The following is a 13,900-nucleotide window of genomic DNA, read 5'->3' as shown; positions in this document are numbered from 1 at the left end:
ACATGTTTGTACATTTGGTACAGCCACGTGTCTCAATGTTCTGAAAGTCATGCTTTCATCAGCGCATCTGGGGCAGTGCTCTATTTGGGGTTGGACTTAAATATGGAAACTTCAGTTTTATCTTCATCATAAGTGAAAACATAAACAAACTAACAAACAAACAATGATGGGGGTTTCCTGAATGCATGCTTAAATCAGAACAGGGCAGAGAGCTATCAAGTAGCCAGCCCATTCATCTTTGGCTTCCCCTCAAGAACCTGGAATGCCATTAAGAATGTTTTTCTTCTCTATATCCTGTCCAATTTTTTAAGTGACTATATTACATCTTTTTAATTCATGATTCCCTAAATTACTGTTTAGATTCTTTCATTCTCTAGCTTTTAAGCCACTTAACCTATCAAATACTTAGGTGACATGGATTTACTTTAAATCCATCAAAATCTAATCCTTATGTTCTCTCTCTGGAAAGAAGATAAATTAGGAAAAAGGGTTGGGTGGCTTTGATTCAGTTAGATAAGATCTCTCTGCCAGGCCAAAGGCTATATGCATTCACTAGCAGCATTTAGCAGGTAGGAATTTATATTGAGATTCTTCTTAAACCTCAGGCAAAAACTGTTGAAAATTTAATTGGTACCTATTTTATAAAAACTCTAAATCTCTTTCTCCCAACCTCTTATTAATCAACCAAAGTACTTTATCTTCACTTTCCAGTTTCTTCATAAACCTTTCAGTAATAATAATATTAAAAAACAACAATGCAATTGTTACTAAGAGGTCTTCCTTAATTCTCCATGAGGCATTTATTTTCGTTTCTTTACCTAATCTGTATCTTACTTTCACACATTTTGAGTTATAATTCTTTTACCAAATATAATTATCTTGAATAAGAAATTAATTTTTGTCCCTTATTAAAATTTTACAAGGGACAAATCCCTGACATTGCAACTATGTATTACTCATTTGGTCAGCTTCCCAGATTATATTCAGTATATTTTTATGTTTCTTGAACACTACTATTCTACTGAACTATCAAATTTCTTAGCATAAAGCTTTCCATCTTTTTCATTAGGTACTTTTTTATTTAAATTGGGTAATATATTAATTGGAGCAGCTAGGTAGCACAGAGGATAGTGTCTGGCCTCATACACTTATTAATTATGTGACCTTGGGCAAGTCACTTAACCCTGTTTGCCTCAGTTTCTTCATTTGTAAAATGAGCCAGAGAAAGATATAGTGATCCACTCCAGTATCTTAGCCAAGAAAGCCCCAAATGGGATCATGAAGAGTTAGATATAACTAACACACACACAAAGACACACATTCTCTCCCCCCTCTTTTTCTTTCTCCCTCTTAATTAACTTCTTTTGTTGATTTTCTTTCTTTAAAGACTACATAAAATAATTTACTGAAGGAAAACAAAAAATTTTTTTTTCTATTTTAATACTGATTCAATGATAAATTGAAATGTTCCTTTGGTGTTTAACTATCATTCTTCCTAAACATTGCTACAGATTTTTAGGTACTTTTAAGCACTTTCACAATTTATTCAATCACTTTTTTAAAAATTGTATCAGAGTCCTGATCTTATCGGATATATTATCTATGGAGAATTTATAAGAAGGATTTATCTTAGAGTTCTAGAATGCATCTTATGAGGAGACATATCAATGTTGCAAATCATGATGATGGGAGAACTATGTACATCCTGGTAAAATCTTAGATCAAAAGATTAAAACAGAATCATAACAACAATCTATTTTCATAGTGATGTGTATCATAAGACCTAGGCACTTTGAGAAAAATACATATTTTAAAATAAAACAATGTATTATGATAGAAGCCATTTCAGATTATTTCAAAATCCCTAAGGGTGACTTTCAGAGAAAAGTATCATTATATTTGGACCAAAGAAAACAGGGAATTAAAGGTCAGTATTACAAATTCACTTTTAAAAGGCTTCAGATACTGGCTTGAGTATGCTAATGTATGGCAAATATTTTCTTTTCTATTTGTAACAACAGAAACAAAAGATAATCTAAGAAATTACTTGTATATTTGCATAAGTGCAAATATAAACTATTAGCAGAAAACATACATCCCCTTGGCATACTGATCACATGGCCCCAAATGAAAAAAGCATAACTTCCAAGCAAAAAATAAAACAAAGACCATTTACATTCCACTTAACTGACAAAGAAAAAAATTTCAATCTGGATATACAAAAGATAAATCATCAGTTCACTTTTGGTAACTTCGGTCATTCATAATATTCTCACTGTCTTTTTTCTTAGGAAAACACATCATCATTGAAAAAAAGTATAGATTAATTTTCCCATGTACATGTAACCCTCTCTTTATACATTCAACTATTCATATAATAGGAATTAACTAGGTGATGCAGTAACTTGAAAATCATGTCTATAGTCAGAAGATTCAAGTTCAAATAGGCAAGTCATTTAATGTATACTTTAGTTTTCTCAATTATAAAAAGAAGATAATAATAGTACCTACTTCCCAGGGCAATTGTGAGGATCAAATGAAATAATATTTGTGAAGAGCTTAACACAGTCCCTCCAAATGTTATTATTTTTAATAGTAGCAGTAATTTCTATAAGGAAAAAAGAAGGCAACTCTCTTTTTTTGTTTTTAACATAAATATACCTCTACAAATCAGTGAAAACAGCTGAATATAATTAGAACTCAATACTAGAAGAAAAGAACTGAAAATATATTTACTGAGTATATAAAGTTTTAATTCATGAGGAAAAATCAGCAATGTAAACTAAAGGAAAAGTAGCTCTTTAAGTCTCTAAAACATGTAAAACTTGACCCACTGTAGTTTTACTGTGAACTCTTAACAAAGAAAATGAAAGCCAATATGGAACACAGAGAAAATTCAAAACTAAAGCTGAAAGATTATTTCAAGAGCACACTTTTGTATCCTATTAATGATAAAGCCCCAAACAAACAACATTCAAAAAGGATTCAAACTCTTTCTTCCTACCCTCAGAAAAACTCCCTCAAAAACAACAGCAGCTGAAACATTAAAGTTGGGCAAAGAATTTAGCCCTAAGTTGGGGATGGGGGAGCCTGAAAATGCAGACTTAATACTCTATCCCACTTTCCCTCCTCCCCCATGTAACTATCAATTATGGTATTTGGGAGCAAAGTTATTCATGCTATTATATCTTTACAATGACTATGAAGAGACAATGCCCAAGGATTGTTGTTCTGAAAAATTCTGAAGGAATAATTTTCTTCTAAGCACTTTGCTTCTAGCTAAAAGAAACTTCAAAGAAGTGAACTGAGCATACTCTAAATGTGCAGTATGAAATAAATCCTTTTGTGTAACATAATCCAAATCAAAGGATAAAGAGCTTTTTATTTCCTAAGGAAAGAACACCGATCACAAAACATCTTTCTGATGGTGTCATACTTCCACTCACCCATAAGGGGCACAGTTGTGGTTGAGATGCTCTCTGGTTACTGAGTATGAATTTCTGAATTGTTCTGACCAAGAAAAATTCAATTGTTATCGCTGTTATTTAATTTGAGGAATGGTGAGAAAGAAATAAGATAAATAGCAGGAAGTAATGGAAACAAGATTAATAGATTTTTCTTCTTTATTTAGTTGCTTATAACTACTACTTGCCTTTTTTTCCCTTGTACAATTAATAGTTAATTACCTGATAGATTAGATTCCATGTATTTTAGGAATATGTCTCATTCTGTAAACTGTTTGAATATAAATTCAGAAAAGTAGACTCAAAGAAGTTTTCAGTAGCTAATAAAGCTGTAATGCATTTACTGTAAATCATCCAGGATGCACATTAACTTAGAGAAAAACCTTCTATCTCATGTATTACTTTGTTCTATAGCTCTCTATGTTGATATTGTCATTCCCTATTAGACTCGCAAGTTCCTTGTGGGAACATACAGTGTTTTATGTAAACTATGTATTTTTATCTTCCCACTAGGTTCTAGGTACACAATAGGCACTATTATGTTTTAGATTAGAAAATGGCATTTACTCAATAAAAAGAATTATGTTAAAACAAATAATCCACTGAACTACCAAAAAGCTATGATACAGAAACTACCATAGTTCGATTCAGTGGCCTGGGATAAATCGCTTACATGTTTCATTTCTCAGTATTATATGTATGTGTATGTGAATATCTATGTGCATGTAGAGTACTATGTTTTTCCTTATTGGTAGAGGAGAATGGTTTCTTAATACTCTATATATGTTAAGTTATTTCTAATTATAAACATGGGGAGAGCCAGCACAGAGCCAAGGAAAAGTGTCCCCTGAAATGATCCCAAGGTATAGTTAGTTTTTTTCATTTTTTACAACAAGCCAGGGGAGATACAAAGTATAAAAAAGGTCATTATGTTAGGAGCATCCTGGGAGCAGCAAAGGAAAAACATAAAGTCATATATCTAGGGCTAAAAGAAATCTTAGAAGCCATTTAACCAGCTCCCTAATAGTTTGAAAACTGAAGCCTAGGGAAGGCATTACAGAGGTAGGGTCAGGCAGGATGTTTCCAGTACATTACACTTCTTGCATTAGCTTTGTAAACCAAAATATCCTTGTTATTTTCATTTCTGGGGGGAGGGAGAAAGATTGAATGGTCATAAATTCCCCAAAATAGTCTTTCCACAATTCTTTTCAATGAACCTCATTTGGCTTCATTCATTGCAGAGAGAAGGGAGCCTAAATACCAGGCTAGGATTAGGGGAGGGAGGACCTTTTCCTAAAAAATAGGAAACCAGATGCTACAATATGGCTGGGGATTTTCCTAATCTTAAACCAATTCAGAGCAGACTGCTTAAAGTCAAGCCTGGGAATTAAAAAGCCATTGTCAATTACAGTAAGATAAAGTATAGCTGCCACTTCAGGACAGGAAGCTTGAAGTCTGGGGAGGGCTTATTGAAAACAAGATAAGGAACCAGGTACAAAAACATGGTCAGGTTTATTGCCTGATGGTTTAGGATAAAGAAGGTGACTACTTCCAATAACCAAGAAACTAAGAGGACTACTCTTTGGGGTGAAGGAGGGTTCAGTTACCCAGTTGCCTACCAGTCTCCAAATTCTTACCTCTGCAACATGTTTACAGGAAACTGATTCTAGAAAGAATGAAATACTGAAACTTTGCCAATACTTATACAAATTTAAATATGGAATGAAATTTTTACATTACAAGTTTATCTTTGTAAACTTTTAGAAAAGAGAATGATGATAAAAGATGATTACAATTGACAGTGAGATGAAAAGCAGTTTTTAAATATAACTCTTCTTAGAAAAACAAAATTCAAGATATTCCTCTATGAAGAGTAAAAGTGGAAAACTTAGTGTGAGTGTCTAAGACAACTTCACAATCATGAAAGAGTATAAAGTGATAAGGGATAAGTACTGAGTTAAGAATCAAATAATTTCAGTTAAAGTCCTATGTGACTCTCTTATCATCTCTAAGCCTCAGTCTCTTCAAATGTAAAATGAAATGGTTGGATTCCCTATACACTAAAGTAAATTCCAGATCTAAGTCTATAATCTTGGGACATTGACCTTGGGACATGTGCTCAGATTTGAGTTAAAAAGAAGAGCCTCACTGGCTCTATTACTTTCTTGATTCACTTTTCTGACAAAAAGAAATTAAAGTCAGACAAATGTCTTCTATTGATGTAGCTGGAAAAAAAACCCCACAATTGTTTCATACCTGTATTTATGAATGATGGCATTAAATAATTTTCCATCTCTCCAGCAAGTAGTGAAATTTTCACAACGAATTCCAGCATAGCCTTCAGTTGTCTGCTGTGTCCATAATAGCAATCTCTCTTTAGCAGACATATCTTCTGACTCTCCAGTAACATGGATATCAGATATCTAAAACATAAACAGGGGAAATATTGCATTAACATTTGCATATATGAGGATAAAAAGTACTAAGGTGTCTTCTTTTTACTTTACAAATTTTCTAATGCAAAATTTTTTATTTAGCTAATGAAACAAAATTGAATCTTAAATGTTTTTAAACCTTCATTTATGAGTAGCAAAAAAAAGCAACAACCTCTGTGGGACCAAATACTACAAAATTGAGAGATTTTAATCCAATAAGAATCAAAGAAAGAATGTAATTATATTACAAACAAAATAGGCTTGAAATATCTTTAGGCTTTTCATGAGGTAATAGGAAATACAGAAAGACCTTTCTTAAAATGGTAAACTAATACTGTTAGCAGCTGATTTTACTGTCACATTATACTTCCATTCACTTAACTGTTAAAACTTCTTTTCCGTTGTAATACAATACACAGGTACTTCACATTATGATTTACTTGTCCCAAACAATATTCCTTTGACAAAAGCCATCTCTGATTTACTGATAAAGGTACTAAGTAACTGAGTAACTTGATTGGGGTCACCTAAATTTGTAATGAAGCTGTGATTAGCACTCATGAAATGATTGTTCCCCAAGCCCTTGCATCATGCTGGGCCATGTATAGCACTGTATCTCAAAGCTCTCTATCTTAAAGGCAGAATTTTGAGCCAATCATGGAAAGGAAATATTAGTTGTTCTAGTAAGTACATAAAATCCAGAAGTCAAGAAAGTATGGAAAGTAGAAAGCCAAGCAATCAGTAAGGACCCACAGGATAAGAGAGTTCATGAAGAAATAAGAAAAGAGAAGGTCAGCTAGGTATTCAGTCTGGAAGCAGAATACACGAAAAGCCCTTGCTCAACCTATTAAGATAGGATAAAACCCTGGCATTTCCCTAAAGAGGATGATCTTTATTTTTGGATCTTTATTTATATTGGATCCATTTATTGTGGATCCAGTGATGTGGATAGCTCAGACTCCAAGGCAGATGCACTAAAGCAATTGATGAAATCTTAGAGATCCTGATGATAATGAAATACTACAGAATACACTTCATACACCATTATTACCCTTCTAATTATACTCAGCATAAAACACATTAAGAGCTTCTCTATCCAAGATCTGTATGCTTCGCAAAATGACAACATGACATTGTGTTTTTAAGAATGTATTTAACTCTTTGTCATGGAATTAGATTAATATATTATGTATAGACTACAGAAATCTTAAAATAGTATATAAATGGAAGTTATTATTTAGACAATTTGATATGTATATATTTTTCTCCCTTTATGGAAAAAATAATTGTCCAGAAATATAATAATACTTTTCTATTTTTAAGGGTATTTTTAAACTTGAGTTCTGATTTTAAAATTATATCCACTATGTCAAAGTTGCCTCTTGATATTATAATAATTTTAATTTACATCACTCCCCACCCATCCATCTTCCATTGCTCTGCTAGTCTTTTATTCCTACTCCATTTTCTTTCCTTTGCAATCCTTCCCCTATAGATAAATAATTCAACTATATACTTTGTCATTTGCCCTTGAATCTTTTGCCCCATTAGGGCAAAGCCCTAAGCAGCCCACTGCTGCTTCTGTCTTGCCAAATCTCAATTCTAGATATCCCTTCAATTTACCTTCCTTACTTTTATGAATATGAATATATTCTGTCCAATGCCAATTAAAGGAAATCATAAAAATGTGTTCTTGCTCTCACACAGCAATCTTTTTATTCTTCCCTCTGATAAAAAGTTCACTTTTTTTTGTCCTTTTCTTTTTTTTTTTGGGGGGGGGGGGAGGCTTTAGATCTAAGTCAATCTAAGCCAAATCCCTTAATTGTAGCCTTGGATTCATCTCCTCTGGTCTATCCTAGAGACTTATCTCTTAGCCTATCTCCATTCACTTTAGGTTTTTTTATGCTTCCTACAAATACATCCAGCTTACCCTCATGGCTAAATAAACTTCAGGTCATATTCCCCTTTCACATGAAAAACTCAAAAAAAAAATTATCTATAGTTTACATCTTTTCAACTTCTATTCACTTAATCCTTTCAAGCTGATTTCCAACCTTAACCTGATTACTTGCTTTAAAGGTATCAACAATTTCAAATGCTAAAAGTTCAATGACTTTTTCTCAGCTTTTATCTTTTTGGACATCTCAGAAGCTTTTAATTCTGTTGACCATTCCTCTTCCTAACCATTCTCTCTTTCCTTATTTTTTTTTTTTGACACTGTTCTCCTTTTCCTATTTATGTGACTATACTCCTTTCAGTCTCCTTTGCTAGATGAACATCTATATTTCTGTCCCTAACTCTGAGATCTCCCAAGGTTCTATCCTCAATTATTTTCTCTCCCTCTATCTCTCTCTCCTCCTCTCCCTCTCTCTCTCTAGAGAGATATACCATCCCTATTGGGGAAATGATAAGTGCCCATGGGTTCAATTAATATTTCTAATGCATAGATTTGTGAATCTAAACAGCTAGCCTCCTTGGTTTCACCCATTCCCACATTACCAACTGCTTATTTGACATAATCCATTTGGAGCTCCCATAGTATCTCAAACACTACATATTCAAAATGGAATTACTACCATTAGCACAAACTGCATCCTTCTTCTATTAAAGTAATGACTATATGATGCCAGAGAAGGGAAACAAAAGGGAAAATTCTACCTAGGAGTTTAGTCACAGGCACACCCAGGAAAAGAAAAACACATGAGAATTTCTCCTACTACGTATAAGAGATGTAATATATATGGGATTAATGTATAAAAGATATATTTATATGTATAAGAGTTTAAAAGTTATAGGACATTTATACAAAGGACAGAAATCAGAATAAACTGAAAAAAGGGAAAATTTCAAAATAATACTAAAAAAAATCTCTTTCATAAAAATTATCAAAATATTTTTCATAAACCTGATTAGGGATGGCATTGTTAAGCCTCTAAGTATAAATTCTGGCAGGGATGAAAAAAGACCCATTTATCCTTGCATAACTGCACAATAAAAAACAAAACAAAACAAAACAAAACAAAAACATTAACTCAGCTCTTTATTTGAATGATATTTGACATTATACAGGCAAAAAAAAAAAATACAAGTCCTTCATGGAGTAACCTGCCCTACTATATTGCTAAAGATGGCTTTCTATTGTCCCTATATTCCATTCATATGAGTAATTAAGTTTCAATAAGTTAAATAACTAATTTTCAGCACATATTCATTGACCACATCAAAGTTTAGTAAGTTCAGTTAATGGCAGTATAAATTATAAGGCCATGAAAAATCTATAATGTTGCCAAAAGTTTAATAACTAATAAATAATTCTTTACTGCAAATCATCAATAGGCAAAGTAACTACAAATACAGTCCCACAACTGTGACTTGAAGGCTGTTCTTAAAGCCCCTTATAAACTTTAGGGTCCACCAAGATTTGCAAAGGCAGCTTACTTATGGAACACTTAATGATAATTCATTTTAAGAGAACTTTTTATAAAATATCATAAAAGCCCATGATGAAATTAGAGCAATATAGATCCCACATTATGGGAAAAGGACCCTGGATATCAGAGGAAGTTAAGTGAGTTCTCTAGTGTCATGCAGTAGGCAAATGTCACGTAAGTCAGATTCAAGTCTAACAATTTTCACTGTAACATGTGTGTTACATATTTCATTCTCACTCCTTCTTTAAGCCCTAATTTTTCATAGATTTCACTACAAAAGGGTATATAACTGTTAAGGATAATGCCTAAGTGAAGGGGGCAGGTCAATTCTCCGCAAGCCTCCACAGCTGTGAACATCTGAAGGAGTTGCAAAACAACCTTTACTGACACAGGTGTTACTTATGGGCTGGGAATGAAATACATTGGAGGCAGAGGGAAGAGGAAAGGTCAGACAATGCAACTGCCTCCCAGTGGAGAGGTCGGAGAACATCAACTGCCTCTCAGTCCCTTGTATCATCATCATACTCTCACATGAAGAGATCCATTCTACAGGTCTGAGTTAAATCTCCAGCAGCCACTGGCAGGTGGCTCCCACATCACAGCATATAACCTTCTAGCTTTCTATCTGCTTCTTAGGAAATGAAAAAAATATAATCAAAACCATTTTCCTGATCAGTTTTAATTTACTTTCCAAAATCATAGAATCTCACTATCTTTTTTCTTATTAACTTGTTTTGAATAGTAAATTTCAATTAAACCAAAATAAATCAATATCATTAACTATATATTATGCTTTCACAAATATGTAATCACAGTATCAATCAAAGCAAAATAGCAGGAAGATGTGTTAATCTCCAACTCACTTCACAGATTCAAGTTTAGCATGCCACATTTTTATTGAATATGACTCATAAGCTGTTAAAACAGGAAGGAATCTTAGAAGCTATCTATTCCAACTCTTCTTATTTTACAGATGAAAAAAAATTCAGACTAGAGAGAAATGACTTCCTTATGGTCACACAGCTAATAAGATAAGGTCAGAGCTGGTATTCAAATCTAGATTTGTTTCTCAATCAGGAGCCTTTTCCACTAAGATGATTTATTGTGAAAAATATTTCCTCCTCAGAAAATCATCTAAATTATCATCAGCATTTCTATATATTACAACAACAAACCAATAGGAAGAGATAGAGAAATTTCATTTAAAAGAATTGTAAACAAGAAAATCTAAATTATAGCTATTGTTGATACCAAAGATTCCTCTTAACTAAAAGTAATCATCAGAGACATTATATTCATCTGTATGTTGATGTTGCCTTTTTTGGTCAAGTTCATATGTTTCTTGTATAATGAATTTAAGTAAATTGCTTATAGCCATGTGGGGGGAAAAGTTGCTAAATACAAATATCAAATTCATTACTTCTATAAGAAATATAATTTATGATCAGGAAGTTTGACCTTTTTGAGAGGAAATCATCAAACTTAGATTTCTTGAATTACATGTCATGTAGGTGGCTAATTATAAATTTCAATAATGATTAGATTTTTAAATATAACTATATTGTGCCCTCTATATGAGCCAATAAAGTATTTAGAAGCTTCTAAGTCATGTTCGCTATAACTAGTTGTGTACTTTGCAAATGAACATATATTACATGTTTCACCTATTTGTTCCATTTCTTCCCCATGAGTAATAGAAATAAAATGGATATACATTGAAACACTTAAGAGGAAAAAAAATTAATAGTATATTACACTTTATCCCTATGTTGCCTCTTGCCAAAATATACTATACACCACAAGCTTTTTTTCTATATTTGATAACCCTGGGAGAGTGTGGGCCAGAAGAAAAATGACTGACTAAATGAATTCTCCACTGCTAGAATGAGACATTGATGGAAAAGGTTCATCAAAGTTAGGATGACTTGTTCCAAAACCATGGGAGGAAAGAAAGGGGGGGGGGGGGAGATACAACAACTTTGGAAAGGAGGGAGAAAAACAGAGATGGAAAGAAGAAAAAAAGTTAGGAAAGAAGGAAGGAAAGGAGCAAGGGAGGGAGGGAACAGGAGATAGATGAGAAAGACAGAGAGAATGGAGCAAGGAAGGCAAGAAAGATGGGAAAAAGAGAGGAAGAAAAAGATCTGGTAGCATGGAAACCCACACTTAATGACGCTTGGGGATCAGCAATTAGGCTTAAAAAGAGCTACATCCTGTTTGGTTCTAATATTTCTGCTAGGGTTGGGCAAGCAGTATTTAACAATTTAAACCACAGTTCCAAAAACAGCTGAAAATCATTATAAACACCAGTACAAGAAGAAAGTCTTCTTTCTTAACTCCTGGAATCACAAAACTTCTCGTTCCAATCTTTTCAGTGCATGAGGCTAGTGACCTTGACCCTACTGAGTTAGTCCCATACCTATTTACTTGCCTGACTGAGCATACTTTCACTTGCTGTTTTTATACTCACTTAATTAGTATTCAAAAGCTTATTTCTATGACTGTATTAACCACCTTAACAATTCTAAAACCTCTGAATGTGGAAATGATCACAAACATTTGGGGTAAAAAGAGTTTACTTTGCTTTGTTTTTTAATTTGCTCTGAAAGGATGATCCTCAGGCTTCCCTTGGCTTTATATATTTCAGCACAGTCACAGTTTCACTGTTTTCTGTTTTCCTTCTTGACTAAATAACCAGGCTGTAGGAAAAAGGTTCCCAGCCATAGATTCTTTGTTAAGAACCTGGTATGATAAGGCGAAGCTAAATTCCATCTGAATTTTTTTTTTTTTTTACAATTCCTATAATTTTCAACAAACACTTTTAAATATGTATTTTTAAAGCTAACAAATGACTTTTGAGAATAAAGACTAGCCTCCATATATTATAACTCATAATAAATGATTCTGATTCACAGTAACATTGATCCATTTCCTGAAACTGAATTGCCACAGCCTCTCCCAGTCAGCTGGAGCTGTAAATGTCCTCTGAACAAAAGTCAATGTTACCAGACAACTGGGCAACTGTAATACCCTATTTTTACAGCTGTTGTCATGGCTATGGTATCTACTAAGAGTACACAAAACCACAAAAATCCCCAACATTGACACTTGCTAGTACTTTATTCATTTTCAAAATATACATGACATATTATATATATGTTATATGTGTGTATACATATATATTTCTATGAGAGGTAAGAAAAAGGAAAATAGGAAATAGTGAGGAAAAAGAAGAAAAAAAGGTAAACTCTTTGGGACAATACTGAAGAAAAATAATATGAGTTTACTTTTTCAAATTATTAAGTTTTCTCAAGTTCCAAATAATTTAGTCTATTATGTATAATATTGCAAAGGGAGAATACAATTTGGGTAAAAAAGAAAGAAACAATACAATTTGGGTTAAAAAAAAAAAAAAAGAGAGAGAAACAATACAATTTGGGTTAAAAAAAAAAAGCACAGTAAAGGAGAACTGAATAATTGTTGATTTTTAGAATAGCTGGCCTAAAATCATAGTGCCTTGATTCTCAGTCCAGATTCAGATAATGTGCCACCTCCTATAGGAATCTTTTCCTGATATCCCCAGAAGCTAATATCTTTATATCTATCTTATATTTATTGATTTATGTTTTTATTGCTTCCTTCATTAGACTTTTACTTTTTTTTTCCTTTTTATGCCCTGCATTTGGCACAATCCCAGGTACAAAGTAGACATTTAATAAATACTTATTGAGGATTAACCAGGATTAATTAGTTCAGATAATTCTTTTTTTTTTTTTTTTCAATTCTACCATCCCTCCTGCACTGGCTATATTATCTTCCCTTACCTATCTTGACCTCTTAATGAATCAATTCAATTGTATACTATCTTTAAATGAGATTCTTAACCCCTATTTTATTACTAATAATAACTTGCGATGCCCTATCCTTGAATAAAATGCACTATTCACTCTACTGACGGTTGGGGGAAAAAAATAAAACTATGCTATGTGCAGTACAAATTTATGTAATATTATCTCAACTGGGTCCTCAGAGCAGCAAGGCAGTCCTTTTATATTTCTCTAAATCAATTAACTTTTATATCCACTGACATATAGCTCTTACATGCCTAGAAAATCCCACCCTTTCCTCCCAATCCTGTCAACTAAAAATCTTATCTCATACTAAATTGAACTTAACTGAGATTAGCTACCAGGATTTCCTTCTTCTTCCCTCCTTCACATGTCAAATTACATAAATGTCTTCCCTATAATCTCTTTCTTCACCCCTGTCTCACAATAAGGATTAGCCCTTCTCTTTGCCAAAGGCAAACTTCTTTTCATATACAAGTGATCCCATTCCGTTCCATTTTATCCAACAAATTGCCCCATCATCCTAACTCTCTCACTAATTTTTAATATCTCATAAACCTTTGCCCTTATCTACAAAGGAAGCCATGTCTCTTCCATCCTCAAAGGGAAAAAAATGCAAAACAAAACAAAACCCTTCTCCTTTTCATTGTTGAACTTCTTGATGATGGATCTACAATCCATACCTACATTGCTTTTCGAAATTTCTCCCTCCAAAATTACCAATT

The 13,900-nt window shown here is 33.0% G+C and overlaps 1 protein-coding gene across 1 annotated transcript in view; it reads right to left on the bottom strand.

Annotated features, from left to right (window-relative positions):
* The window catches only part of DST (dystonin), a 575,913-nt gene that overhangs the window by 244,461 nt on the left and 317,552 nt on the right, over window positions 1–13,900 (bottom strand). The window contains 1 exon segment of the mRNA XM_031964703.1: window positions 5,721–5,887. Coding sequence (XP_031820563.1) covers window positions 5,721–5,887 — 167 coding nt within the window.

Source organism: Sarcophilus harrisii, chromosome 4 (assembly GCF_902635505.1).
Source record: "Sarcophilus harrisii chromosome 4, mSarHar1.11, whole genome shotgun sequence".
Taxonomy (NCBI): domain Eukaryota; kingdom Metazoa; phylum Chordata; class Mammalia; order Dasyuromorphia; family Dasyuridae; genus Sarcophilus; species Sarcophilus harrisii.
This window is presented reverse-complemented; position numbering and strand designations above follow the sequence as displayed.